Source organism: Elephantulus edwardii, unplaced genomic scaffold (assembly GCF_000299155.1).
Source record: "Elephantulus edwardii isolate Elephantulus edwardi_28Jun2011 unplaced genomic scaffold, EleEdw1.0 scaffold00022, whole genome shotgun sequence".
NCBI lineage: Eukaryota > Metazoa > Chordata > Mammalia > Macroscelidea > Macroscelididae > Elephantulus > Elephantulus edwardii.
In genome coordinates this window covers 22230201-22253690 of record NW_006399772.1, presented here as the reverse complement: position 1 = coordinate 22253690, position 23490 = coordinate 22230201, and the positions used below count along the sequence as shown (strand labels likewise).

Here is a 23490-nt window from a genome sequence, read left to right as displayed (position 1 = left end):
GCAAAAAATGAAGGAAACACCTACTGAGAGAGACTGACAACAAGAGCCAAAGAGTTGATTGAAATATACCATTGACCATGAGGGTAGCACAGGATCACAAAAGTTCAGATCTGACAACAGCTAAAAAGAAGTCACACATTTTAGATAGTCATCAGAGAAGTCATGGCGCTACTGGAAGTGCTTCCTCCTGGGTTTCGTCTTTTCCTCCTATCATCCTTGCTTCCTCCAGGACCAGCCTTCGTGTCAGGTCTTGCTTTACTTTAGGACACATCTGTTAGGTCTGCACAGGGGGGCCAAGGGGGGTAATGAAGGATTCAAAGAGTACACACATCGACAAGAAGAGTGAACGGCCCCACCCACCTAGCAGAACTAATGGATGAACCATGAATCACAACGGAATGTCCCTCCCTAAAGACTCTCTTATAAAAACCCTCTGCAATAAGTTCACAGTGTGACTTCCCCATTCTGCATCTTCAGAATGAGGAACCTCAACTGGGAGCTCCCCTACTCCCACCTCTTTAATAAATCTGTGTTAAGCTTTCTCTCATTCACTCGGATTCCTTCTTTAAGTCCGCTAACCTAACATCTGGTGTGTGAAACACAGGAGATGAGTTAAGGTGCTGCACCCCACCTTTCTTCACGGCGAGTGCTGGCGCTTCCATACTCTCTCTTGAACCAGCCTGTGCAGTGTAGAGATACTCGAGTGGTAGCATAAATTCCTGCTTTTCTCCTTCTCCCCTGTTCTGTGTGCAGCTGTTGACTGGATTTCTGTCCCTTTTGTCTTTCTGATCTCTGTATTCCCCATCCTCCTTTTCCTGGAGGCTCCTAAAGCTAGACCCACTTCCAGGCATCTGTAGCCTCCATTCCAGGCTTTCCAGCCTTCCAAACATTCTGAATTCCCATGGGAAGCCAGATCTGTCTTATTGGACTTCTGTCTGTGTGTACCCAAAAATCACAGATCTGTGTCAGAAGTTCAACCAAAAATGCCAGGCATTTCTCCCAGACTGTGTTCAGGATGCATGTGCTCTCTATAGCCTCTTTCCACACCTTGGACTCCTGGATTCCAGGGGACACCCTGAAACTCTGGTTGCCTCACCCACAGATCTGAGAACCATGGGTAGCCAGATGTCTAGAGCTCCAAGGGACAGTCCTTTGGGCCGCCTTCTCTCAAATCTCTCACATTTGAGTCTAACTGAAGAACATCTGCCTCAAGAGATTGATCCTTTTTCTATAGTAACCTCAATGCCAGCTAAATAATGACTCTTGATGGCCTAAGAATAGAACCATTGGTTTGTAATATTGACAGTTTCTGACAGCATACTTAAAGAAGCCTTTCATTTCGCTGTTTTTCTCTCTGCCCCTGTCTTCTCCTCTACCCAGCGTCTCCTCGAGAACCTGCCACGAATTTGCACCAATGCTTGATCCCTTTGTCCAACCATTACCACACACTCCTGCTTCTATCCTGACCAGTCCAGACTCAGTTCTTCCCAATTCTACCCTTATTTCTACTATTGCTAGGCACTGGAGATTCCTATCAAACTGAATTTTGTTCCTCAATTACTCTGCTTCCCTTCTATTCTGACCAATCCAGACTCAGGCTCACCATCCTTATGGAGTCCCTCGTCTGTTCTCTTTGGATATTACAGGCATTAAAATTTCTATTCACATTAAAAAACTGCAGCTTTCTGTGTCTTTCTCTGTCAAAAGTGCTGTACACTCCCTCACTTTTAATCCTGAAAACCCCCTACAGCTTGCTTTCCTATCTCAGTCATATACAAATGTCCAAATGTCGCCTCACCACAGGAAGCCCTTTCCAATTCTCCCTTGACTCAGCCCCTCCTACTTCCTTCTTCTCCAGCCCTTCCCAGACCCAGCCTGGAAATACAGACAAAGCTTTTCCATTCTCCACTTTTCTCTCTCTCTCTCTTCATCCTATTCAGATTTTTAATTAGAAGATACTTTTCTGCAATTAAAATACCACATCACCTACCTCCTCTGTTCTCACCAGCGCCCCAGACAAAGCAGCCCCCTCCCCTGTCACACTCTGGGAAATTGCCAGGGCAGAGGGGATTATCAAAATAAAGAGCGCTTTCTCACCGCCACCCAGCAGCATAGAGAAAAAGCTGGAAACAGCCTCCAAAAAGACCACTCAAGTCCTGGCAAATATGGCCTTTAAAGTTTCAATACCCAAGGGGGACAGTTGGAAGCCAATGAAAAGACTCATACCCAACAGAAAGTGAATCTGCAAATCCAAGGCCTGATAACAGTGTTGAAAGTTCAGAAAACACCTGCTTGTCTAAAGAGCCAGTTACCTCCTGGTGCATGCTTTAGGTATGGCAAAGAGGGCCACTGGGCAAGCCACTGCCCTAACCCCACCCTCCAAACCAGAACCTGATAACACAGCCTTGTACTATCTGTAGGACACCAAGCCATCAGAAGGCCGACTGCCCTTCAGCTCCTAGTTGCAGCAGGGTAGCCCCTTCACCAAACCCTGTCCCCATCCTGGCTGATCTCTTAGGCCTGGACACTGATGATTGAAGATGCCCAGGTTCAATGACCTCCACCATCTCTACCAAGCCCAAGGTAACCCTTCAGGTAACAGGTAAGCCAGTTTCCTTTTTGGTTGACACAAAAGCTGTCTGTCTGTTCAGTATTCCCTTCCTTCTTCACAGGTCCTGTTTTCCCTTCCCAGGTCTCAGTAATGGGGATTGATGGCCTTCCCTGCAAGCCTCTTACCACTCAACCTCGCCCCATTACCCTCAACAAATGAATACTCACTCATTCTTTTCTAATTATCCCTACAGGTCCAACTCCACTGTTGGGCAGGAACTTCCTGTCTAAACTTGAAGCTGTGTTTCACTAGTTAGTGATCAAGCAAACCTAGTTCACCTGACCAGCCTTTAATTCTATCCCTATTACCACTCCTTCCCTCCAAGCCCGTTTCTACACTACCTTTATCACCAGACATTGTCAACCTTATTGTATGGGATCTTTCCACCCCATCTGTAGCCTCTCACTACCCCTCCTCTTTTTCTGTTAGACTCCAATTCCCTGTCTTCACACAACACTACAGAAGTTTAAAACCCATTATTACTCTCCTACTTTCCAATAAGCTTCTTATCCCCTAAATAAGTTAATGATCTTTTATTGTGCCATCCCTCCTACCAACTTTCACAACTTCTTAATTTTTTGGTCTCCAAGAGATACAGGGTAAACCCTTCCAAGGCCCAACAGTCTCTCCTCACAGTCACATATCTCTATTTTCAATTCACCACCACCACCAGAAGTTTAACAGTCAACGGCACAGTCATTGAAAGCCACAAACCACTGATCAAATCCTCTCTCTTTTTTACTTTATTGGTTTCCTTAGACACTGGATTCCCAACTTTTTTTTTTTTAAGTTTTAATTTTTTAGTTCTTTTTATTGGTGTGCTTACAATCATTCACAGACATATTTTATACAGTTACCCACATACTTTGTACTTTATATAATTAATTACAATTGATCTATGTTTATTATCATCCCTTGTCTTCAGCCTTCATGGAGTCTTTTCTATTCCTTTGCACAATCCCGATCCGCCACTAACTTGTGCTATTCTAGTGATTTTCCCCTTTCCTCTTTGTTTGGCCCTCCTTCTCCCCTTCCCCTATTCCTTTTGAACATTTATATACATTCTGATCACTTATCCTCCTATTTATACAATTGTGTTCTTATACTGGATTCCCAACTTTTCCTCACTAGCAAAACCTCTTTACAATGTGGTGAAAGCCACCCACCAAGGTCCCTTATATTCACCCCAAATAGTTAGAAAGGCCTTTCTCAAGCTCCAATACCTCCTTCTACAGTTCCCACTTCTTACTTTACCAAATTCCTCTAAACCCTTCCAGCTAACACTGATGAAAACTGAAGTATTGCTGTCAGTGTTTTGGCTCAGCCCCTCAGACCCATCTTTACCTCCATTACACATCTCTCTAAGCAGCTTAATATCACGACCCAGAAGTGACAACTCTGCTTACGAGCTCCAGCAGCCACAGCTGTCCTCACTAAAGAAGCACTGAAACCTTGAGAAGCTTCCTGCAGATCTTCTCAAGCCATAAGCTTTGAGATCTGCTTTCACATTGTTTTCTATTTTAGCTTCCTCCTGGATGGATACAGGAACTCTACCTACTTTTCCTCAGAAACACTGATCGATCTCTTTCTCTTCTCTTCTCTCCTCTCCTCTCCTCTCCTCTCTTCTCTTCTCTTCTCTTCTCTTCTCTCTCTCTCCCCACCCCATCACTCCCTCCCCATTCCTTAATGCAGTCACTCTACTGGTTCTTTACTTCTCTCTCTATCTGACCAACCCATCCCAAATCCAGACCATACTCTGTTTGTAGACAGCAGCTCTTGTATGACCTCTGAAAGCTACCATTAGGCAGCCTACGCTGCAGTATCCATAATGAAGGTGTGGGAAGCAGTGAAACTTCCCAAGGTCATGACATCACAAAAAGCCGAGCTTATTGCCCTGACAAGAGTCCTATATTTAGCTAGAGGCCTGTCACCATTTACACAAGTCACTATAATTCACTGCAAAGGACATCAGTCAAATTCTTCCCTTATCACCAAGGGAAACAACACAGTAAAGCAAAACTTTGGCCTTGCAACCACCACAACAACAACAGGTTGTTCCCATCCTGTCTTTCACTATTCCAGATCTCCATCCAAAATATACTATGAAAGAAAAGCAGTTTCTCCTCCAAGATAGAGGCCATCTAACTCCCAGCGGATAGACATGGTAAATGGCAAAGCAGCTTTGCCTCAAGAACAAGAAGAAGATATTGTAACACAGGTGCTTCAGTCTCTACATATAGGAGAGGCTCTACTCCAGCATATCATCCCCGAGTTGATCTCCCTACTTCTGTACAGTCAGACAATGGTCCTAGCTTAACCTCCAAAGTCATCCAGCAAGTATCCTCTGGCTTAGGTATCTGTTGGATGCTGCACCTACCATATCGCCCCCAGTCTTCAGACAAAGTACAGCATATGAAAGGACTCATTACGTCCCATCTTACTAAACTGACTGTCAAATTATGCAAGCCTTGAGTTGATTGACTTCCTATTGCCTTAGCCTGTATCCAAGCAACACCCAACTCACCATCCTTTCTGGGCCCCTTCAAACTAATATATGGCCGACCGTTTCTACTGAACCGTAACTTACCCACCAAACCCGCTCTTTTAGCGTCATATTTTATCTCTCCATTCTCAGACAATTACTCTGGAATCATGCAGACTGCTGCATACTCAGACCCTTTCTACTTGTTTCCTCTGTGCCTCTTTACAAAGGCCTTTGCTAGCAGCAGTACCAATCAATTTCTCTAGACCACACTCCACCAAAACACCTATAGGTATTTCATCAGCCCAAACTGAGTGCTCCACCATTCCAGGACACATTCCCTTCTGAGAACCAGAGCCTGACAAGCAGAATTAGCCCTCTCACATCTGGCACCCTCTGCAATGGAACACAAGAACTGTATACACAACGTTAGCATAAACAAAAACTCTGTAGCTGAATCAGGACAACATTTTTAGTGTAATGAGACTCTATACAGAATTCTACCATACAAAAAAATAAAATAATGCCCTGTTTCTCTGTAACAGTCTTACCCCAGCCCACCTTGTATAATAACTTGGCTTCTCCCTGCTCTCCAAATTAAGAGAGGAGCATTTCTCCCAATCATGGTTGGATTCAGTCTAGCCTCTTTCCAACGTCAGCTGACACTGCTGGCACAGGTCACTCTCCAAAGTTAAAAAACTCTAGATCTCCTGACTTCCAAGAAAAGGAGCACCTGCTTATTCCTAAGTGTGTTGTTACTATATAAATGAATCAAGACTAGTAAAACCACAATCTTTCTCCCAAACTGGCTCAAAACCCCATTTCTAGCCTAAATTCCTCCTTTTCTAAGGCCAATAGTAGTCAATCATAAGCATATTGTTATTATTCGCTCCATGTCTCTTTAAGTTCCTACTTCAAGGAGATAACCAAGTTAATTCTCCCCTGGCCACTGATCCTGGAACAATGCACTCCAGCGTCTACCCCTGTTCAGCAGGAAGTAGCTAAAATAAAGATACTTTGCTCTTTTTATCACTAAAGAGGCTGGGATGTCAGGTCCAGACAGGGGGCTTGAAGGGGGAAATGAAGAATTCAAAAAATATACATGTTGACAAGAAGAGTGAATGGTCCCGCCCACCTAGCTGAACTAATGGATGAACCATAAGTAACAATGGAATATCCCTCCCTAAAAACTCTGTTATAAAAACTCTCCTCAATAAATTCACAGCGTGACTTCCCCATTCTGGAACCTCACCTTGGAGCTCCCCTATCCCTCTCCCCTTTAATAAAGCTGCATTAAGCTCTCTCATTCTCTCTGATACCTTCCTTAAGTCCACTAACCTGACAATATCCAGGTTTCCACCAGATTATAGCTACAGTGATGGCACAGGCTGAATCTAACCCAATGTTTTCTTGTGCTTACTTCCTGTTTGTTTTCATCTAATCTACCATCCACATTTTAAAATAGGGAGAAATACACAGAACAACCTAGACTTCTGGCTTAGTCTAGCAAATCAGAAGATTTGGCAAAATTATTCTCAAATTACTTATGGGAGGTATTGCTGGTGCTGAGGTGCAGCTGTCCCTGTAGACAGAGCAAAATGCTCTCCAGTCAGCCTCATGCACATGTTCCTGCTGGCTGTTTTGCTGGGCCCTTGAGGTTGTTCATTTCCTGTCCCTGATCTAACACAAGAAGGAGTGCTTGAAGCATAGTACATAACTTAATGAGCTCTTAATGAAAAGATTAGAAGTTTGAGTTTACCAGGCATCTGGAAAAGACAGGCAGTCTCCTCTTACAAAGATTTATAGGCTGAGGGTCCCAGTAGAAGGCTGCTATGAGTTGAAATTGATTTGATAGGACAAGGAGGGTTCTGGGTTTTTATTTTAATCTAACACAAAACCTTGACTGCTACCTAGCTTCAAGAATAAGCCTTTTGGCCCACTGTGCTACTTCACTCTCTGTTTTTTCCTGGTGATATGAAGTTTATGGAGAGGAGGGCAAGCCATGATAGTAAGCACAGAATAGAGAAAACTCCAAAGCCAAAGCAAAAACCCTGTAATCAAGGGGATGATTTAACTCTCTGGAAGGTGTCTTTAACATGGTTACTAAACTACAAATATATACTTGTTGGGAAATCTGGTAGCCTAGTGGCTATAATACTGAAGGCACATGGTTTGAGGCCACCAGCTTCTCTGCAGGAGAATGGTGGGCAGTCTCCTCCCATGCAATGAACTGTGTCTGAAAACCCATGAGAGGATCAGCTATGGGTCAGTTCCAACTCTACAGTATGCAACAACAACAGCAATATATATTTATCTCATTCTGTGAAGGAATAGTCAATTCAAAATGATATACCATTGCCTGACTCTTTAATAACACAATATGGAGAAATGAGTGAATTAAAATTTCAATTAGAAATATTTTCAGCATTCAAGTTTAGTCCATACATGGCCTTCCACTATGCCCTTTCAAGTTTAAAGTCCTTTTATTTAAAAAAACAAAACAAAACTCCTCTTCTTATATTTGTGTTTGAGCACTTGGAGAAGCTCTAGTCTGACCACTATGAGTCCCAATGGGAATCAGTGGATGAAGTGTATAAAATAATAAAATACCAATAGCAAATCTACTTGTTACATTAGAGAATATAAGAACTAAACAGAAGTCTATAATAATTTTCTAATTCATATTTTCAAATTACATATAGAGTTATAATTGTATATAAATATATCACATATAGATTATAGATATATTGTAGGTTTCAAATTATATAGACTATAGATACACATATAGGAATTTATATATAAATATATATATACACATATACAGATATGTATTTCCAAACTATTATTAATCCTAGTAATATTTTATAACAGAATAGTCTTACCTCAGCAAGAAAAATAGCTAAACACCAAATTAGCACAATAATTAAGCTCTTGTGGACAGTAATATATCGAAGGTATGTGTTCCATGTGGTCACTGCTGGTATGTTATCCATGTCATCAAAAAAGCACTCCTGAAAAAAAAGCACAACAACTCCAGTATGGCAATGTTTAATATCACTCTCATGGTTTTATTTTGAAGGTGCATAAGTCAAAGAGTATACTATTTGAAGCTAAGTGAATTATAATATGCATAAATTATGAAACAAATGTGTAATGTCACATGATAGCCAGTCTACTTGGAAGGCTCTTCAGAAAATTAAAAATTTTGTAATTATTCAAAATTCTGACATCATAGCAATGATTGTATAACTGTAGAATAATAATTGTATTATTGTAGAATATTTTTCATAATCAAATAGTTTGTGATGCAGCTTTTATTAATTCAATGGTTTTATTAATTAAAATCTCCTCAAATCTTCTTGCTTTGACTTTTTCAGCAGTATATGAACATGTACAGTGTGCTGTTTTCTTATTTATAAAGCTCTTTCTATGTATGAAGGGAGTTCCAGTGGCTTAGTGGTAAGGAATTGTGTTGCCATGTCAAAGGCAGGTTGTTCAAGTCCACCAGCTTCTCTAAAGGACAAAGCTGGGCTATCTGCTCCTGTGTGATTTATAGCATCCGAAAGCCTACATCAAAGTCAGCTCTGAGTCAGTTCTGACTCAATGACACATAACAACAATAGGTATGGAAGAGCTCTGGTTTTCTGGTCCATAGAGGAGTTATACAGCTAACCTAAAGGTGGTACCTCTCTAGTGGTTCGAATCCACCAGCATCTGCTGAGGAGAAAGAGGAGTAATTTCCTGGGCAGTTTACAACCTCTGAAAACCCACCTGCAAGTGAGCTATAAGTCAGCTCTGACTCAACTGTTAGGAGCTTTTGAGAGAGAGAGAGAGATATGGAAACTAACTTTTGTTTGTAGAATTCTCAGTAATCTAAAGTTATCTCTCTAAATTAGGATGTCAGTTACATAATTTTATCCTTGGGTGTACTAGTCCAAAATTTTAAAAAGAGGTTTCAGATAGCTCAAAGGAAAACTATAGTTTTGTTTCTCAGGGAATTAAAAAAGCTCAAAGAGAGAATCCTATGAAATAGGATATAACACATTGGTTTAAAAGTGGAAAAAAATAATTGTCACTATGTCAACTTCAACTCAGTGACCCCATGTATTAGAGGAGAACTGTCCACCCCAAGATTCTCATTCAATGGCTACTTTTTCAGAAGTGGATGGTCAGCCCTTTCTTCAGAGGTACCTCCGAGTAGACTCAACCCTCTAACTTTTCCATCATCAAAGTGCATTAACTGCCAGGGAATATAGATTTTGGGGATCAGATCAACTTGGGCTGGAATGCAGGTTTCACCAGTAACTTACTGAAAGCTGTCTGAATTCTGGCAAATTGTTGAAAGTCTTTGAACTTTAGTTTCCTCATCTATAAATGAGTATTATAAGGATCTCTAGAATGATGACGGGGCTAGTATATGCTATCTGCCACAAGAAGCAATCAATAAATATTAACTACTATTAATAATTAAAGGGCTCTGGTGACTTAGTGCTAAGAAGCTGAGCTGCCATCCCAAAGGCACACAGTTGAAATCCAGCAGCTGCTCTTCAGGAGAAGGAAGCAGGAAGCACGATCTCCTCCTGTGCAATTTACTGCCTTTGAAAACTCCCTGTAGCGTCAGCTATGAGTTGGTTCTGCCTTGATGACATAACAACAACATTAACAACTACTCTTTATGAACTTTTATAAGGCTTTCAATATGATAAATGACACAGTGACAGCAGCCACAGGTCTGAACACGGCAGAGATCATGGGATGTCACAGGACAGGGCAATGATTTCTGTTACATGATCTGTGTTACATGATTTCTGGAGTGCCATAGGTCACATTATTCTTAAACTATATCTCCTATCAAATATATCTGTTCATAGCAACCCTGCCCAATGGTCAGCTTATCTAAGAGTCTTAAGGAATTTCTCTACATTAAAAATGTCTTTTCATAAGACCACTTTCATGTTGTTCCTTATTGCAAATTTAATATTTATTCTTTAATACATTAAAATGGATTTTGTCTATAGACTGTAACATACAGATTCTTCACTTATCTCATTATCTAATATTTCACATTTCACTAATAGTAAAAGTCTACTTTCTAATTATTTTTTATATTAACAAAGTACATCTGGCACTTAAATTACTGAGATATGAGGTGGTTGTTAAATTACTGAGATATGAGGTGTGCTGTTGAGTCAGAATCGACTCATCACTGCCCCTCCAGCAGGTTTTCAGAGGTTATTAATAGCAGAGGAGGAGACTGCCCATCTTAATCCCACAGAAGAGCTGGTGGACTTAAAACCATGTTTCTTTAGGATTCCAAGGCAGCTTCTTACCTGTGCAATTTACTAGGCCACCAGAACACCAAACTCAGATTTGTTGTTGTTGTTGTTGTGTGCCCTTGAGTTGGAGCTGACCCTCTATTAAGTTGTCAGATGCAGTAAATCGCAGGGGAGGAAAATGCTCACCCTTCTCCTTTGGAGCAAATAATGGATTCAAACTGTGTGACTTCAGGATTGCAGCACAGCTTCTCACCACTAGGCCACCAATGCCCCTTGAAGTGGAAGTATGAGGTGGGCAAAGCAGTGGCTGTGATGATTAAAGTTATGGGTCAATTTGGCTGAACCACATTTCTCAGTGGTATGGTAGTTTGTAATTATCAAATGTGGCAGTTGTACAATAATATAGTTATGTAACGACGTGATTTAGCAGTTGTGTAATGTATGTAGTTATCTTCCACACTATGATAGTCTGACGTGGTCCTCCTACATTTTCACAAAATGCCAATTTTCACATTGCTATCCAGTCTTGAATGAGTATCATACATGTTGAGTTTTCACATACTTCCTTGTAAAATGTCTTCTTTAGAAACTCAATATATGAAGCAGAATTAAAAGATATATTCAGGCCAACTGATATATAGATAAATCAGAATATACATTAGCCTTTTGAGACGAAAATCTTATATCCCCTATACAAACAAACTACTTCCACAAAGAAATAGTTCTTGGTCCATAAATAACTGAAGTTACTTGATGCTGTTTATGTTTGTTTACATTCCACCTCTTCTTAGAGAAGGTTTAAAGTGGAGTTTCTGATTTCATGATAATCCTTACTGGCCTATTGAAAGGGAGCTCTGGTCATTTAGCTGTAAGGAACTGCATTGCCAATACAAAGCCATGTATTTTAAATCCACCAGCTACTCCACACAAGAGAAAGATGGGCAATCTCCTCCAGTGCAATTTACTGCCTCTGAAAAAGAGGGTCAGCTATGTATGGATCAGTTCCAACTCAATGGTACACAATAACAATTAAAAGAACTATTAAAAGATCAAATACTAAACTATACTCTTACTTGGATACCAATACTTTTGTGGGAATAGACAAATCCACCACAACCGAAAAGAATAGATTCATTTACATTTTGAAGTTTCTAACACAATTTACTGTGGACTCTCCATGCATGAAAATAAGTCTCATTCTAATTTCAGACTGAGTCAATTAATACATATTGCAGTACATGTAATTGAACTACTTAAAATCACTATTTTTTTTTATGGTGTTATCTGTTGTAGAGTCATAGCAATTCTATAGACAAAAGGGATGTACTAAATGACCCATAGGGTTTTTACTGGCTAATTTTTCAGAGATGTATCAGTAGGCCTTGTTTCTTAGTGTGTCTTAGTCTAGAAATTCCATTAAAAACTTGCTTAGAATCACAGCATACGCAAGCCTCCCTTAACGGTGAGTGGTGGCTGTGTATTAGAAGCACTGGCTTGGAAAGTGAACCCAAGTCTCCCACATAGAAGGTGAGAATTCTACCACTGAAGTTTCCATGTCCCATACTTCATACAAATCTTTAATATTTTATACATACCTTTAGATATTCTTCATTAATTTCTTCATTTAATTCCAAGCCACTGTCTTGAGATAACCTTCTTGAATATATATCCATTTCTGTAAAATTAGTCTGAGGGGCCAGGGACATTTTTCGTGTGGATGCTGCTGTCTTTTGGTGAATGCTTGGACCTTGGTTGACTGAAGTCCTAGTTATTAGGTGCAAAACCGACTGCCTCCTCCGTCTCTGGAAGGTGGGGCCCGTGTTGATCACATTACTTCGAGGTAGGATAGCCTCTCCCTGCTCTGAATCAGGAACCAAGGACAGCCTTCTCTCAGAGGACTCATCGGAATCTTCCTCAATGCCATTCATTTGCAGTGGTGTCTTCTGCACTATTGAAAACTTTCTCATGGAGTTGATTGAGTTGAGAATGGAGTTCTTCCTCTTTTCAGCCAACTCTCCGGTCTGTTTAAAGGATTGTTTTTTTGTTTCATTCCAGGAGACTGCAGTATCTCCTTCTAACGAGAAGCGCCGTAAGGTCTCTGTTAGGATTGAGTTTCTTCTTTCTGCACTAAACTGGTCAAAGGAGTCATAGCCCATGAGCTTTGAGCTAAAGTCTGGCCGGAGATTCTGTAGTTCAGAAAACGTCCCATAAAAATAGCTGCTGCCTTCATGTAAGATTAATATTTTGTCAGCTTTCTTTAGATGTTCCATTTTAGAAGTAACCAAAATCCTCGTTTTGTTTGCCATCAATTTACAGACACAGCTTTAAGAATAGAAAAAGAAGAGAGAGGAAAAAAATCGTCTGTTGTATGAGCTCTTGATTACAATAGTATAATATATGTTGGGTCTTTTAGCCTTTTTCTACTATTTCATGATATAAAAGTGTTCCAATTTTATTACTATATTTAAAATTATTCTAAAAATAAATAAATTTATTTGGTGTCTCTTGTGACAGGGATCTCTGATGGAATCATCACGGGAAGCATGCTGCTAGACCCAAAACTACACTGCTCTAACAGTTTGGATCCACTAGCACCTTCAAGAAAGAAGATAATGGACAATTTCCTCCTGTACAATTGAAGCCTCTGAAATCCAGTAGAGGGTCAGCTACGAGTCAGTTCTCACTCAACAACTATGAGTGGCTTTTAAGTTAACTTATTGTAGCATTAAGCTGTATGCAATATTGTACAATTCAGTGTCAAAACATCTAGAAATAAATTCATACACTAAATACAATGAATATTAGTGGTACAAATGGTTAAGCACTCAGCCACTAACTGATAAAGAAATGTTTCGGGTGCGGGTGGGGGTGGGGGTGTGTGGAGGGAGGATTGTATACCAATGAAGGAGTTTTTCTTTTGCTTTTCAAAAAGAGGAGCTAACTAGGGGTGGGGGTGGGATGGGTGGGGAGAAAAGTGCAACAATGAATGAATGGAAGTCCAAAATCTCTGTAGATGTTCATTGAAATTGATTTTAAAAAATTAATTAAAAAAAAGAAAAGAAAAGTTTCAAACTCCCAGACACTTAACAGCTGCAATAATGGGTATTACTTCTCAAGAGGTAATAAGCAATCTATAGTAGAGATCATTCATTCATTCATTCTCTTCAGCATGAACATTAGAAGTAAGTTACTAAAAAAACATACCTTTCAAAAATTTCTTTTTCAGTTAATACATCTAGATATCCAAAAGGAGAGTCTAACAGATACAAATCAGCATCTTTATATACTGCTCTGAAAAATAAAATGGACATGGAGTTAGATTTCTTTCATATTTCTCTTGTCATTCAGTGCGACTGTTGTTGTCAGGTATTATCCAATCAATTCTGACTCATAGCAACCAAAAGTGATGGAGGTGAAGCGCCCCCTGGGTTTGCTCAGCTATAACTTGCAAGCCTTTATTCTGCACAACCTGTGGGTGTGTTTAAATCACTAACTTTATGCTTAGCCCCCAGCCTTTAACTATTGTCCTACCAATAACTTTAAATGGAAAAAAAAGGTAGACCTCATGGGTGATTTTTTTTTATAGCTTTTCACAGCATTTTAAGAACTACAGAAGTGATTTTGCTAATTGGAAGTAACATGCAAAAGTTATAAACTGAATCTGACTATGTAATTTAAAATATTAACTTAATCCCCCCACCAAAAAAAAAAAAAAGAATGGATTTCACCATCAACAGTACCTATCTAGAATACAATATCACAATATATGCTGGTGATATTGTGCCAAACAACACACAGGCCCTGTCTTCAAAGATCTTATGTGTTAGAGAAAGAAAGTAAAAAATCATTTCTATCCTATAAAATACCGAGAAAGTTATTAAATTATAGCATTTATCTAAAGCGTTTTTATTATTTTTCTAATTGTTGGTAACTAACAACAAATAAGATCCTGTTTTATAAAGTAATCTTAAATAAGAAATTTATATCATGTTTAGAATGATACCGTATTTTATTGTTTATAGTCCTTGCATTGTCAGGAATCTAGATTTTTCTACTAATTACATTAGCCCCTATTGGAGGCATGATCTCCAGCTACCTGAACTGCAGACATGTGGTCTTACAAATCATCAACAGGTGTGGGACCAATATAAGAGAGTATTTTCCACACAGTGAGATATAGCATAATGGTTGTGGAGAGAGGGTGAAGATACTGTGGCACTGCTTTGAAGAAACTGTAGTGAGATGTAACCGGAGAAATCTTAGCAGTAGAGCCACAGTCAAAAGTTTTGTTTGCTGGATGATTGCAGGAAAAGGTGACTTTAACTGCTCTGAGATAAAGCTTTCCAGACTAACTGAGGATATCAGAGGTTTATTTGTGCTTTTCTAAAAAGGAGAAAACAGGACAAAAGGGCACAAGGCCATGACCATCTCTCTGAAAGGACCAGAGGGAGTATGAATATCACAGCCCCTCACTGCCCCAGAGCAGAAAGCAGGTAGAGTCTAGCGCCACCCCCCTCCTCTAGAGCACCCCAACAGCAAGAGGTTCATCTACTCATTGTTGACTCACAGACTCACCGTTGTGAATCTGCAGTCAAATCCAAATCATCCATTAAGGTTTGCCTCAGAGCAGTTATAAGTCAGCTTCTCCTTCAAACATCCAGTAAAAATAGTCACATCTTTAACTGTGACCAGCACAAATGCAAGAAGACTCCGATCATACCTTGACACCATTTGTCCACAGCAATGCCACAGTCTCTCCACAACCAGGGTCTCACTCTCACAAGGGTCTTGCCACCACAAGGCTTGATTGGCTCAAATATTGCTGCCTAGTATGGGAAGCACTCTTTCTATTATTCTGGTTCACGCAGTTGTTGCTGATTTGCAAGACCATGTTGATTTGCAAGATCATGTGTCTGCAGTTAAGGTAGCTGGAGATCAGAGGCTAGTAGCAAGAATGACTTAAAAAAAAAAAAAGCCAACTTCTAGCATAACACCACAGTGCTGCTAAACTAAACTAGAACTTTCACTAATTTAGGAATTGAATGTTGATGTTAATCTGGCTTGGGGCTTCTGGACTAAACCTGGATTTGCATTGTATGCTTTTCTTTGCCTCCCCTACTCTCCAACTCATTTTCCTAATAAACCCCATAGTAGTGAGTAAAGTCTGTGAGTCAAGTCAAGTTGCAATGAATATTGGACCCAGTGATTGGTGTAAATGGGTGCAGGAGCCTGTGGAGTGGCAAGTCTGACCACGTAGTTATTTACGAATGTTATAAAGGGGAAAGTTCTCAACAACATAAATGTTTTGATGGGAAAAATTCTCCTTTATGAATTGGATAGAAGTTAGACTTGGCCACCTCCATGCTGTAACTGTTCTTAATGTCCCATACTCGTAAAACTTTCAAACAAATAAGGGATGAATAATTTTACAACAGAAATGATAGCTTTACGCTTCAGAAATCCAATGTAGGGTTTAATGAGTCAGCATCAACTTGATGGTAGTAGGCTGAGTTATTCATTTGGAAACAATTATTTGGTCTGTGAGTTATCACTACCTATTGATTTATAACTTTATAGTGCAATTTCTAAATCTATGCACATTAATATAAAGTATATAGAGAACCTGGTTCCATTTCAAACTCTATCATTTCTCTATGTAGCTCTTGACAAGTTATTGTCTAATAGTTTCAATTATCTCATTATCTCTTCTGTAAAGTGAGGAGAACAAATCTTTTAAATAATTTCTCACATACACATACCCTTCTAGAACAAGACCAGACAACTGAAATATTTCTAATATTTATAATTCCTGTTAGTTCTTTCCCTCAACTGACTCAAGAAGTAAGAGAAAGGGGCCAAAACATCATTGAATCAATGCGATTTTTGTTTAATATTTGGCAAGACACCAAGACTTTTGTTAAAAGAAAACTTGAGGAACATTTGACATCCCATATGGCCAGTAATTCTTTAAACTGAAAGTTACAGTTTAACTACAAAGTTTTCTTTTTGAGACAAATTAACTATATGTACTTCTCTTTGACAGCTCCAAAATGCCTAAACCAAAGGCCCTCCTATGTGCACAATGTCAAATGTGCTTGTCCTATTTATTTTACCATAAAGATTGTTCCGTTTAAACCCAGTGGCATAATATACTTTGTGATTTGAGTATGGAACTTACAAATATAAAAAATTTGAAAGTATATGTTTACCTAAATATAGAAACAGAAGCAGAAACCTAAAGCAAGTATGTTTGTTGGGGTAGCTGGAATATATGATAAAAATAAGAGAGATAAACATTCTTCTCTCCTTTGAGAAAATCATATTCTAAGCCAAGCAAGTATACCTCAAAATAAAGGCAGTATTTTGAAAAAGGTTTCTTAATTATTAGATTGGCATATGGTGTCTTTGTTTAGGGTTAGTTCTTGTTAATCACATACAAGAAACAGAATATAAGGCAATCAAGAAATAAATGCCTGTACTATTTTACATTCACGTAATTTACAGCCAATGTCACAAGGCTCAGAATCAGACACTCACCTTGCCAACGAGATCCTGGCCCGTTGTCCTCCACTCAGCGTGATTCCACCCTCTCCAAGAACTATATTATCTTTCTCTGCAAACTTAGAAATGTCCTGTTATTGAAAATACAAAATCAGAGAAATATTTTGAGTATGTTGAATCTGAATCAGAAAAGTCCAACTCTCTTTCAATATGACCATGCATGAGACTGCTGTATTAATCACCTGTGAGAATTTGTAAATGGCAATTAATTTATTTCATATACAAATCAACAATTTGCTAGATTAACATTACTAAAATTTCAGGTGTAAATAGTAATGATATTTAGAATGACATTTAAGACCATTAAGTAAAAAGTGGAAAATATTTTAAAAATCAATATATATGTGCATTCTTGTGAATTTAAATACCTGTGTGGATTATCTGCAGATGCATCACAAATCAGACTATAAATTCTGTTAACATAATAAAGGGCATACCCTGTCAACCTAAGTTCATTTATTTGAAAGGAAACCTCTAGAAAGGAATCAATTCCTTCTAAGAGAAATAGGGATACGTGGACTGCCAAAAGAACAAATAGATACCTTTTGGAGAAAGTGCAGCCAGAGTACTCCTTGGAGGAAAAGATGGCAAAGCTTTGTCTCTTACTTTGGACATATAGTTAGGTGATGCTATTCCTTGGAAAGGGCCATCATGCATGGACAGAGGAAAAGTCAGTGAAGGTCAGGAAGACCTCCAATGAGATGGACTTACACAGGAACTGCTGCAATAGGCTCAGCTGTGTCAGAGACAATGACACAGACAATGACACAGGACAGGGGAGTGTTCAGGTCTGTCATAAGAGGCTACTGCCAATAAATAGGAGAGAAGAGATGGAAAATAGAGAAACAACTAGGACAAAGGAATGAGGAGTAAACTCAAACTTTGTACAATCAGAATTATTGGTATAACATCAAATTCCTTTGAAAAAGAAAAGAAAGAGCATTCTGGTTGGCCCAACATTCTTCAAATTCTAACTTGGTTGTTGAGGGCAAGAATGAATATCATCAGGAGATGAGGAATTTGAAGAAAGAATTGCTAAATAATTTCTTGCTACCTTGTCTACTATTTTGTTCATGGCAAATAAAGTCAAGTTACGTATTCCTTTCCTTTTTATATAATAGTCCTAGTGGTTCAGGGTTTAAGCACGTGGCTGATCATTGAAAGGTAGGCAGTTTGAACTCATCAGTTGCTGCACAAGAAAAAGATGCATCAGTCTGTGTCTGCAAAGATTGCAGCCTCTGTTGGGCAGGTCTATTCTGAAGTACTGGGGTCACTCTGAAAATCTCAGAATCGACTTGCTCTCCACAGGTTTGGATGGTTTTGGGGTTATTTTTCATCTCCTACAAGAGTGTAATGAATTAATATGCTTGATTTCCAACCAAAAAGCTGGTGGTTTAAGTCCACTTACAAGCATTTTGAAATAAGGGAAAAACTAAACCATCGAATGGTGCCCACTTCTATTCTGGCATATGTGAGTTCTCATGAGTCAGAGTCAACTCCACGACCAATGGTTTTAAGTTTATAATGCTGTAGTATGTATGTTAATGTCTGGTGTTTCCTGCATTTCAGTCAGGGCAAGCAGGTTCACTACTGAGTGATGCTGGTCTGCCGGGAGACACCCATTGAGTGACAGGCTCCTGCGAGAATCTTCTTCCTCAATGGGACTACTCACTGTGACACCTTCCTCTACACCTGGGAGAGGTGCCAGGTTGGGTGTGTCCTGGAAAAGTTCCAGGAAGACGTGCATCTGACTGTCCTTGGTCCCACGTCACTAAGTGAGCTGAGACTGGAATGACGTCGGTGGTGCCCACTGAGCGAGCTGCTGGATGTCAAATGAGAGGTGCAGGCAGGTAGTGGTTGCTCAGGAAGTAATGCAGCCGGGACACTGAGTTGGCTAACAGGAAGCTCGGAAGTTGAATCCTAGACCGTCAGGCTTACTGGGAAATCTTTTACCACTGTGTGACTCAACTGTTCTTACTGTAATGAGGTAGAATAATAGTTCTTGTTTCAAAAGAGGTATTAACCATAAGAATTAAGAAAATGGCATTTATAAAGATAATTCAATAAGTAGAAAGCAATGAAATAAAAGAAAATGTAACAATCCAAGCATAATACTATTTTTCTAAAATAAAACAGAACACGTAGGAGGAAACATCAGCCTACAAGGAAAAAAATTCATCAGTTACTAGCCCTGTTTCCTCTACTAGCCGAGTAATAGACTGAAATAGACTCCTATCACCTTCTTTTTATGAAAGAATGAGGGAGAGGCTATCAGTCGGGAGGTTGGGGGGGTGGCAATCTGCTCTTCATATTTCTTTTACTGAGAAACTGTGTCTAGCCTTTAACAGGCCAATCACTGTGTAAGTTTTTCTTTAAAAATTTCACTGAGGCTCTCTGCTTCTCTTCAGCTGACAGGCCTCTCCTCTGGGTAGCCTCAGTTACATCCTTGATAGATGATGGTGAAGGAGTAAACACATTCGGTTGCACTGAACACCTGGTCACCGGGGCTGCTTTTAACTCTGGCAACGTGGATGTTGTTGACATCAGTGACCCCTTTAGTGACCTCAGCTACATGATCTAGTATGATTTCACCCATCGCAAGTTCCAACTAATGGCACTGTCAAGGCTGAGCATGGGAAGCTGGTTATCAATGGGAAAGCAGTCGCTATCTTTTAGGAGTGAGATCCTGCCAACATCAAGTGGGGTATTGCTGGTCCTGAGTATGCTGTGGAGTTGACTGGTGTCTTCACGACCTTAGAGAAGGCTGGGCTCACTTGAAAGGTGGCGCCAAATGGGTAATCATCTCTGCTTCTTCTGCTAATCTCCCCATGTTTGTGATGGACATGAACCATGAGAAGTATGACAACTCTCTCAAGATTGTCAGGAATGCCTCCTGCACCACCAACTGCTTGCCCCTCCTGGCCAAGGTCACCCATGACAACTTCTGCATTGTAGAGGGATTCATTACCACAGTCCATGCCATCATTGCCACCCAGAGGCTGTGGATGGCCCATCTGGAAAGTTAGGATGTGATGACCATGGAGCTGCCCAGAACACCATCCCTGCATCTACTGGCACTATCAAGGCCATGGGTTAGATCATCCCTGAGCTGAATGGGAAACTTAATGGCATGATTATTCTTGTCCACACCTCCAATGAGCCAGTTGTGGATGTGACCTGCCATCTGAAGAAATCTGCCAAATATGATGACATCAGGAAAGTAATAAAGCAGGCATCCAAAGAGCTGCTAAAGGGAACTGTGAACACCAGGTTGTCTCCTGTGACTTTAACAATGACACCCACTCTTCCACCTTTGATGCTGGGGCTGCATTGCCCTGAACGATCACTTTGTCAAACACATTTACTAGTATGACAATGAATTTGGCTACAGAAACCAGGTGGTCAACCTGATAGTTCACATAGCCTCCAAAGAATAAGGACGCCCTTGACCATCAGCTCCAGCAACAGCACTAAGAGCGAAAGCTCCTCAGCTACTAGGGAGTCTTTGATCCGACTCGATCCTCCCACTCAATGAGAATCTCACATCCTTAGCAGAGTTTCCATCGAGTCCCCTTGAGAAAGGAGGGCCTTAGAGAGCCTATCTTGTCATATACCATGAATTAAATACTCTGTACCCAGCAAAAAACAAAAACAAAACAAACTAGAGTTTCTAACTTTTTATCATTTTGAATGATGCTTTCTTTGAGATGTTGGTTCATTTACAATTATTACATTTATGAAGATGCCCTTCTGTTTCTGTTTTCACTTTTAATTTTTATTAGAAATGAATACTGAATTTTACATTTTACCAGAGATTTCTGGCAATGCAGTCTGTAGAGAGTTATGATGCTAATCCAAAGACCTCTCTGGAGGTTTGAATCCACTGGAGGGTTTGAAGGAAGAAAGATGGGCAATCTCCTCCCATGCAACATAGAGCCTCCAAAAACTCACTGGAGAGACAGCTATGATGTGATTCTTAATGGCAGTTAATTGAGTGAGTGAATGCTGATCTCTTATTACACACATGTACACAAGGAGTCCTAGTGGCGCAGTGGTTAAGTGCTCAGCAGTTAACTAAAGTCTTCAGTTTGAACTCACCAGCTACTTTGCAAGAGAAAAAAACTATATGGCAATCTCTTCTCATAAAGAGTCAGCCTAGGAAACCCTATGAGGCAGTACATCCATAGAGTCACTATGGTTGGAATAGACTTGATGGCACACAACAGCAATAACAACATATATGGGGATATACATGCATGTATGCATATCCATGTGCATCTGCATATAATCATGTATGTGTCTGTGTGTATACATGTGCGTGTGTGTGTGTGTGTGTGTGTGTGTGTGTGTGTTTATGTGTATTTACAGATCATGGTCCCCATCATTCACTACTGGGGCACTCTAGTGACCAAGTGGTAAGAGGCTGCATTGCAATCCCAAAGGTACTCAATTCTAGTCTACCAGCTGTTCTGTTAACTGCCTCTGAAAACCCTTTGGAAGTTCAGTTATGGATTGGTTCCAATTCAATGCTACACCACCACTATCACCACAACATTCACTACTATGATGCTAAGATAGAAAAATTCTGCATAAGGATAATGAAAAGAGTCTTTTCTTTCCAACTAGTATACTTATCAAAAAGAGTGAAAGTGAAATACATGGAAGGTAGATAATTCTTAAGAATTTGGTTGTTTCACTTCCCTAAAAATTGTGCTCTTCAAAAATTTAACATAACAAAATGACAATATTATTGCATTTTGTGACTATAAAAATACAAGAAAACCAAATTTTTTCTCAGCTGATAGAGGAGAGCACGGTTGTAAGCAGGCTGGAAAATGGTGATCCATGTAACTTTACACACTCAAGTCATTCATTCTCTCAACTTGATCGCATCACATCACATCCTTTCTTACACACACACATACACACACACACACACACACACACACTTGAATCCTAAAAAGAAAGAAATAAAATAATAAGTGGTAGGGAAGGTAAAGAAAAACTGGAACTTTATCCATTGCTCATGGGAATCTGAAATGCTACAGCCTCTGTAGCAAGCACTTTGGCAACTTCCCAAAAAGTTACACACAGAGAATGACCATGTGACTCAGCACTTCTACTCCCAGGTCTATCCCCGTGAAACTGAGAAGCAGTAACACAGACAACCTGTATACGAGTGTTCATTGCATCACCATTCACGATAGCTAACAGGTGGAAACAGTCCAAATATTCATTCATCATGAACAGAAAAAAATTAAATGTGGAATACACATACAATAGAATGTTTCTTAGTTGGAAAGTGAAATGAAGCAACAATACAAGCTATGCCATGGATGGACCTAGAACACATTAGATTGAGTGAAGTTAGTCAATCACAAGGGGACAGACATTGTGTAATCTTATTTATATTAAAAAATGACAAGTTTATAGTTTCTATGTGCCATAGAGTTGAAGGCAACACATAACTAACCCCCCAGTTGGTTTTCAGAGCTGATAAATCACATGGAAGGAGTTTGCCCGTCTATCACAGAGAAAGTTGTGGATTAGAACATCATGCCTTTGGGTTGGCAGTCCAACTCCTTACCCATTGGTCTCCATTGTTAGGTATCTGGAGTGAAGGACGGAAGGAGAGTTACTACTTGGAAAGAAATGGATTTTGTTTAGGATGATGGGAAAACGGCTATTGATGGAGGGTTAACATAATTAATGTAACTGATGTTGCTAAATTGGATCGCTGAAAATGTTAAACTGACAAAGCTGTGAGATATTGGTAGTGGTTGTTTTTGTTGTTGATATGTGCCGTCAAGTCACCTGTGACTCATAGTGACCCTATGTACAACAGCCCTAAACCTTGCTCTATTCTGTGCCAATTTTATTGTTTCTGACACACTTACCCCCGTTACCCCAGTCACTGAATCAATCCATCTCATCAAGCATCTTCCTCTTTTGCCCTGTCCCTCCACCCTCCCAATCATGATGTCCCTCTCCACAGATTGGTCTCATCTTGCAACAAGTCCAAAGTACGAAGCTTCAGACTCACTGTCTCCAAGGAGCAGCCTGGACCCTCTCCAGGACAAACTTGTTTGTTCTCCTGGTGGGCCATAGTATATTCAATATTGTTCTCCAGCACCACAGCTCAAAGGCATCAATTCTCCTTCTATTATCGCTAGTCAGTGTTCCGCTTTCTGATGCATGGCAAGTAATTGCAAAGACCACGGCCTGTATCAGGCGCTCCTTAGTCTACAGCCTGACGCTGCTGCTCTTCAGTACTTTGGAGAGGTCTCTGACAGCAAAGTTTCCCGGTGTAATTCGTCTTTTAATTTCCTGGCTGCTGGTACCAAGAGTATTGATTGTGGAGCCAAGAGCACTGAAGCTGTTAACAATCTCAATCTCTTCAATGTTTGTTTGATTCTGCCAATCAGCCTAGTGGCAAGAATCTTTGTTTTCTTTATGTTGAGCTTTAATATGTATATTAGTGTTTATCTCATAAACACATATATGCATGTTTTTATTATGAAGTTTTTAACACAATATTTTTAATAATTACAAAAAGAATT

The 23490-nt window shown here is 39.9% G+C and overlaps 1 protein-coding gene across 1 annotated transcript in view; it reads right to left on the bottom strand.

The window, feature by feature from the left end:
- The window catches only part of CFTR (cystic fibrosis transmembrane conductance regulator (ATP-binding cassette sub-family C, member 7)), a 177326-nt gene that overhangs the window by 76962 nt on the left and 76874 nt on the right, over positions 1 to 23490 (bottom strand). The window contains exons 11-14 of the mRNA XM_006882697.1: positions 16907 to 17001; positions 13574 to 13660; positions 11965 to 12691; positions 7976 to 8104 (exon numbers count right to left, since the gene is read on the bottom strand). Of these exons, the coding sequence (XP_006882759.1) occupies positions 7976 to 8104; positions 11965 to 12691; positions 13574 to 13660; positions 16907 to 17001 (1038 nt within the window). The remainder of the gene's footprint in view (positions 1 to 7975; positions 8105 to 11964; positions 12692 to 13573; positions 13661 to 16906; positions 17002 to 23490) is intronic.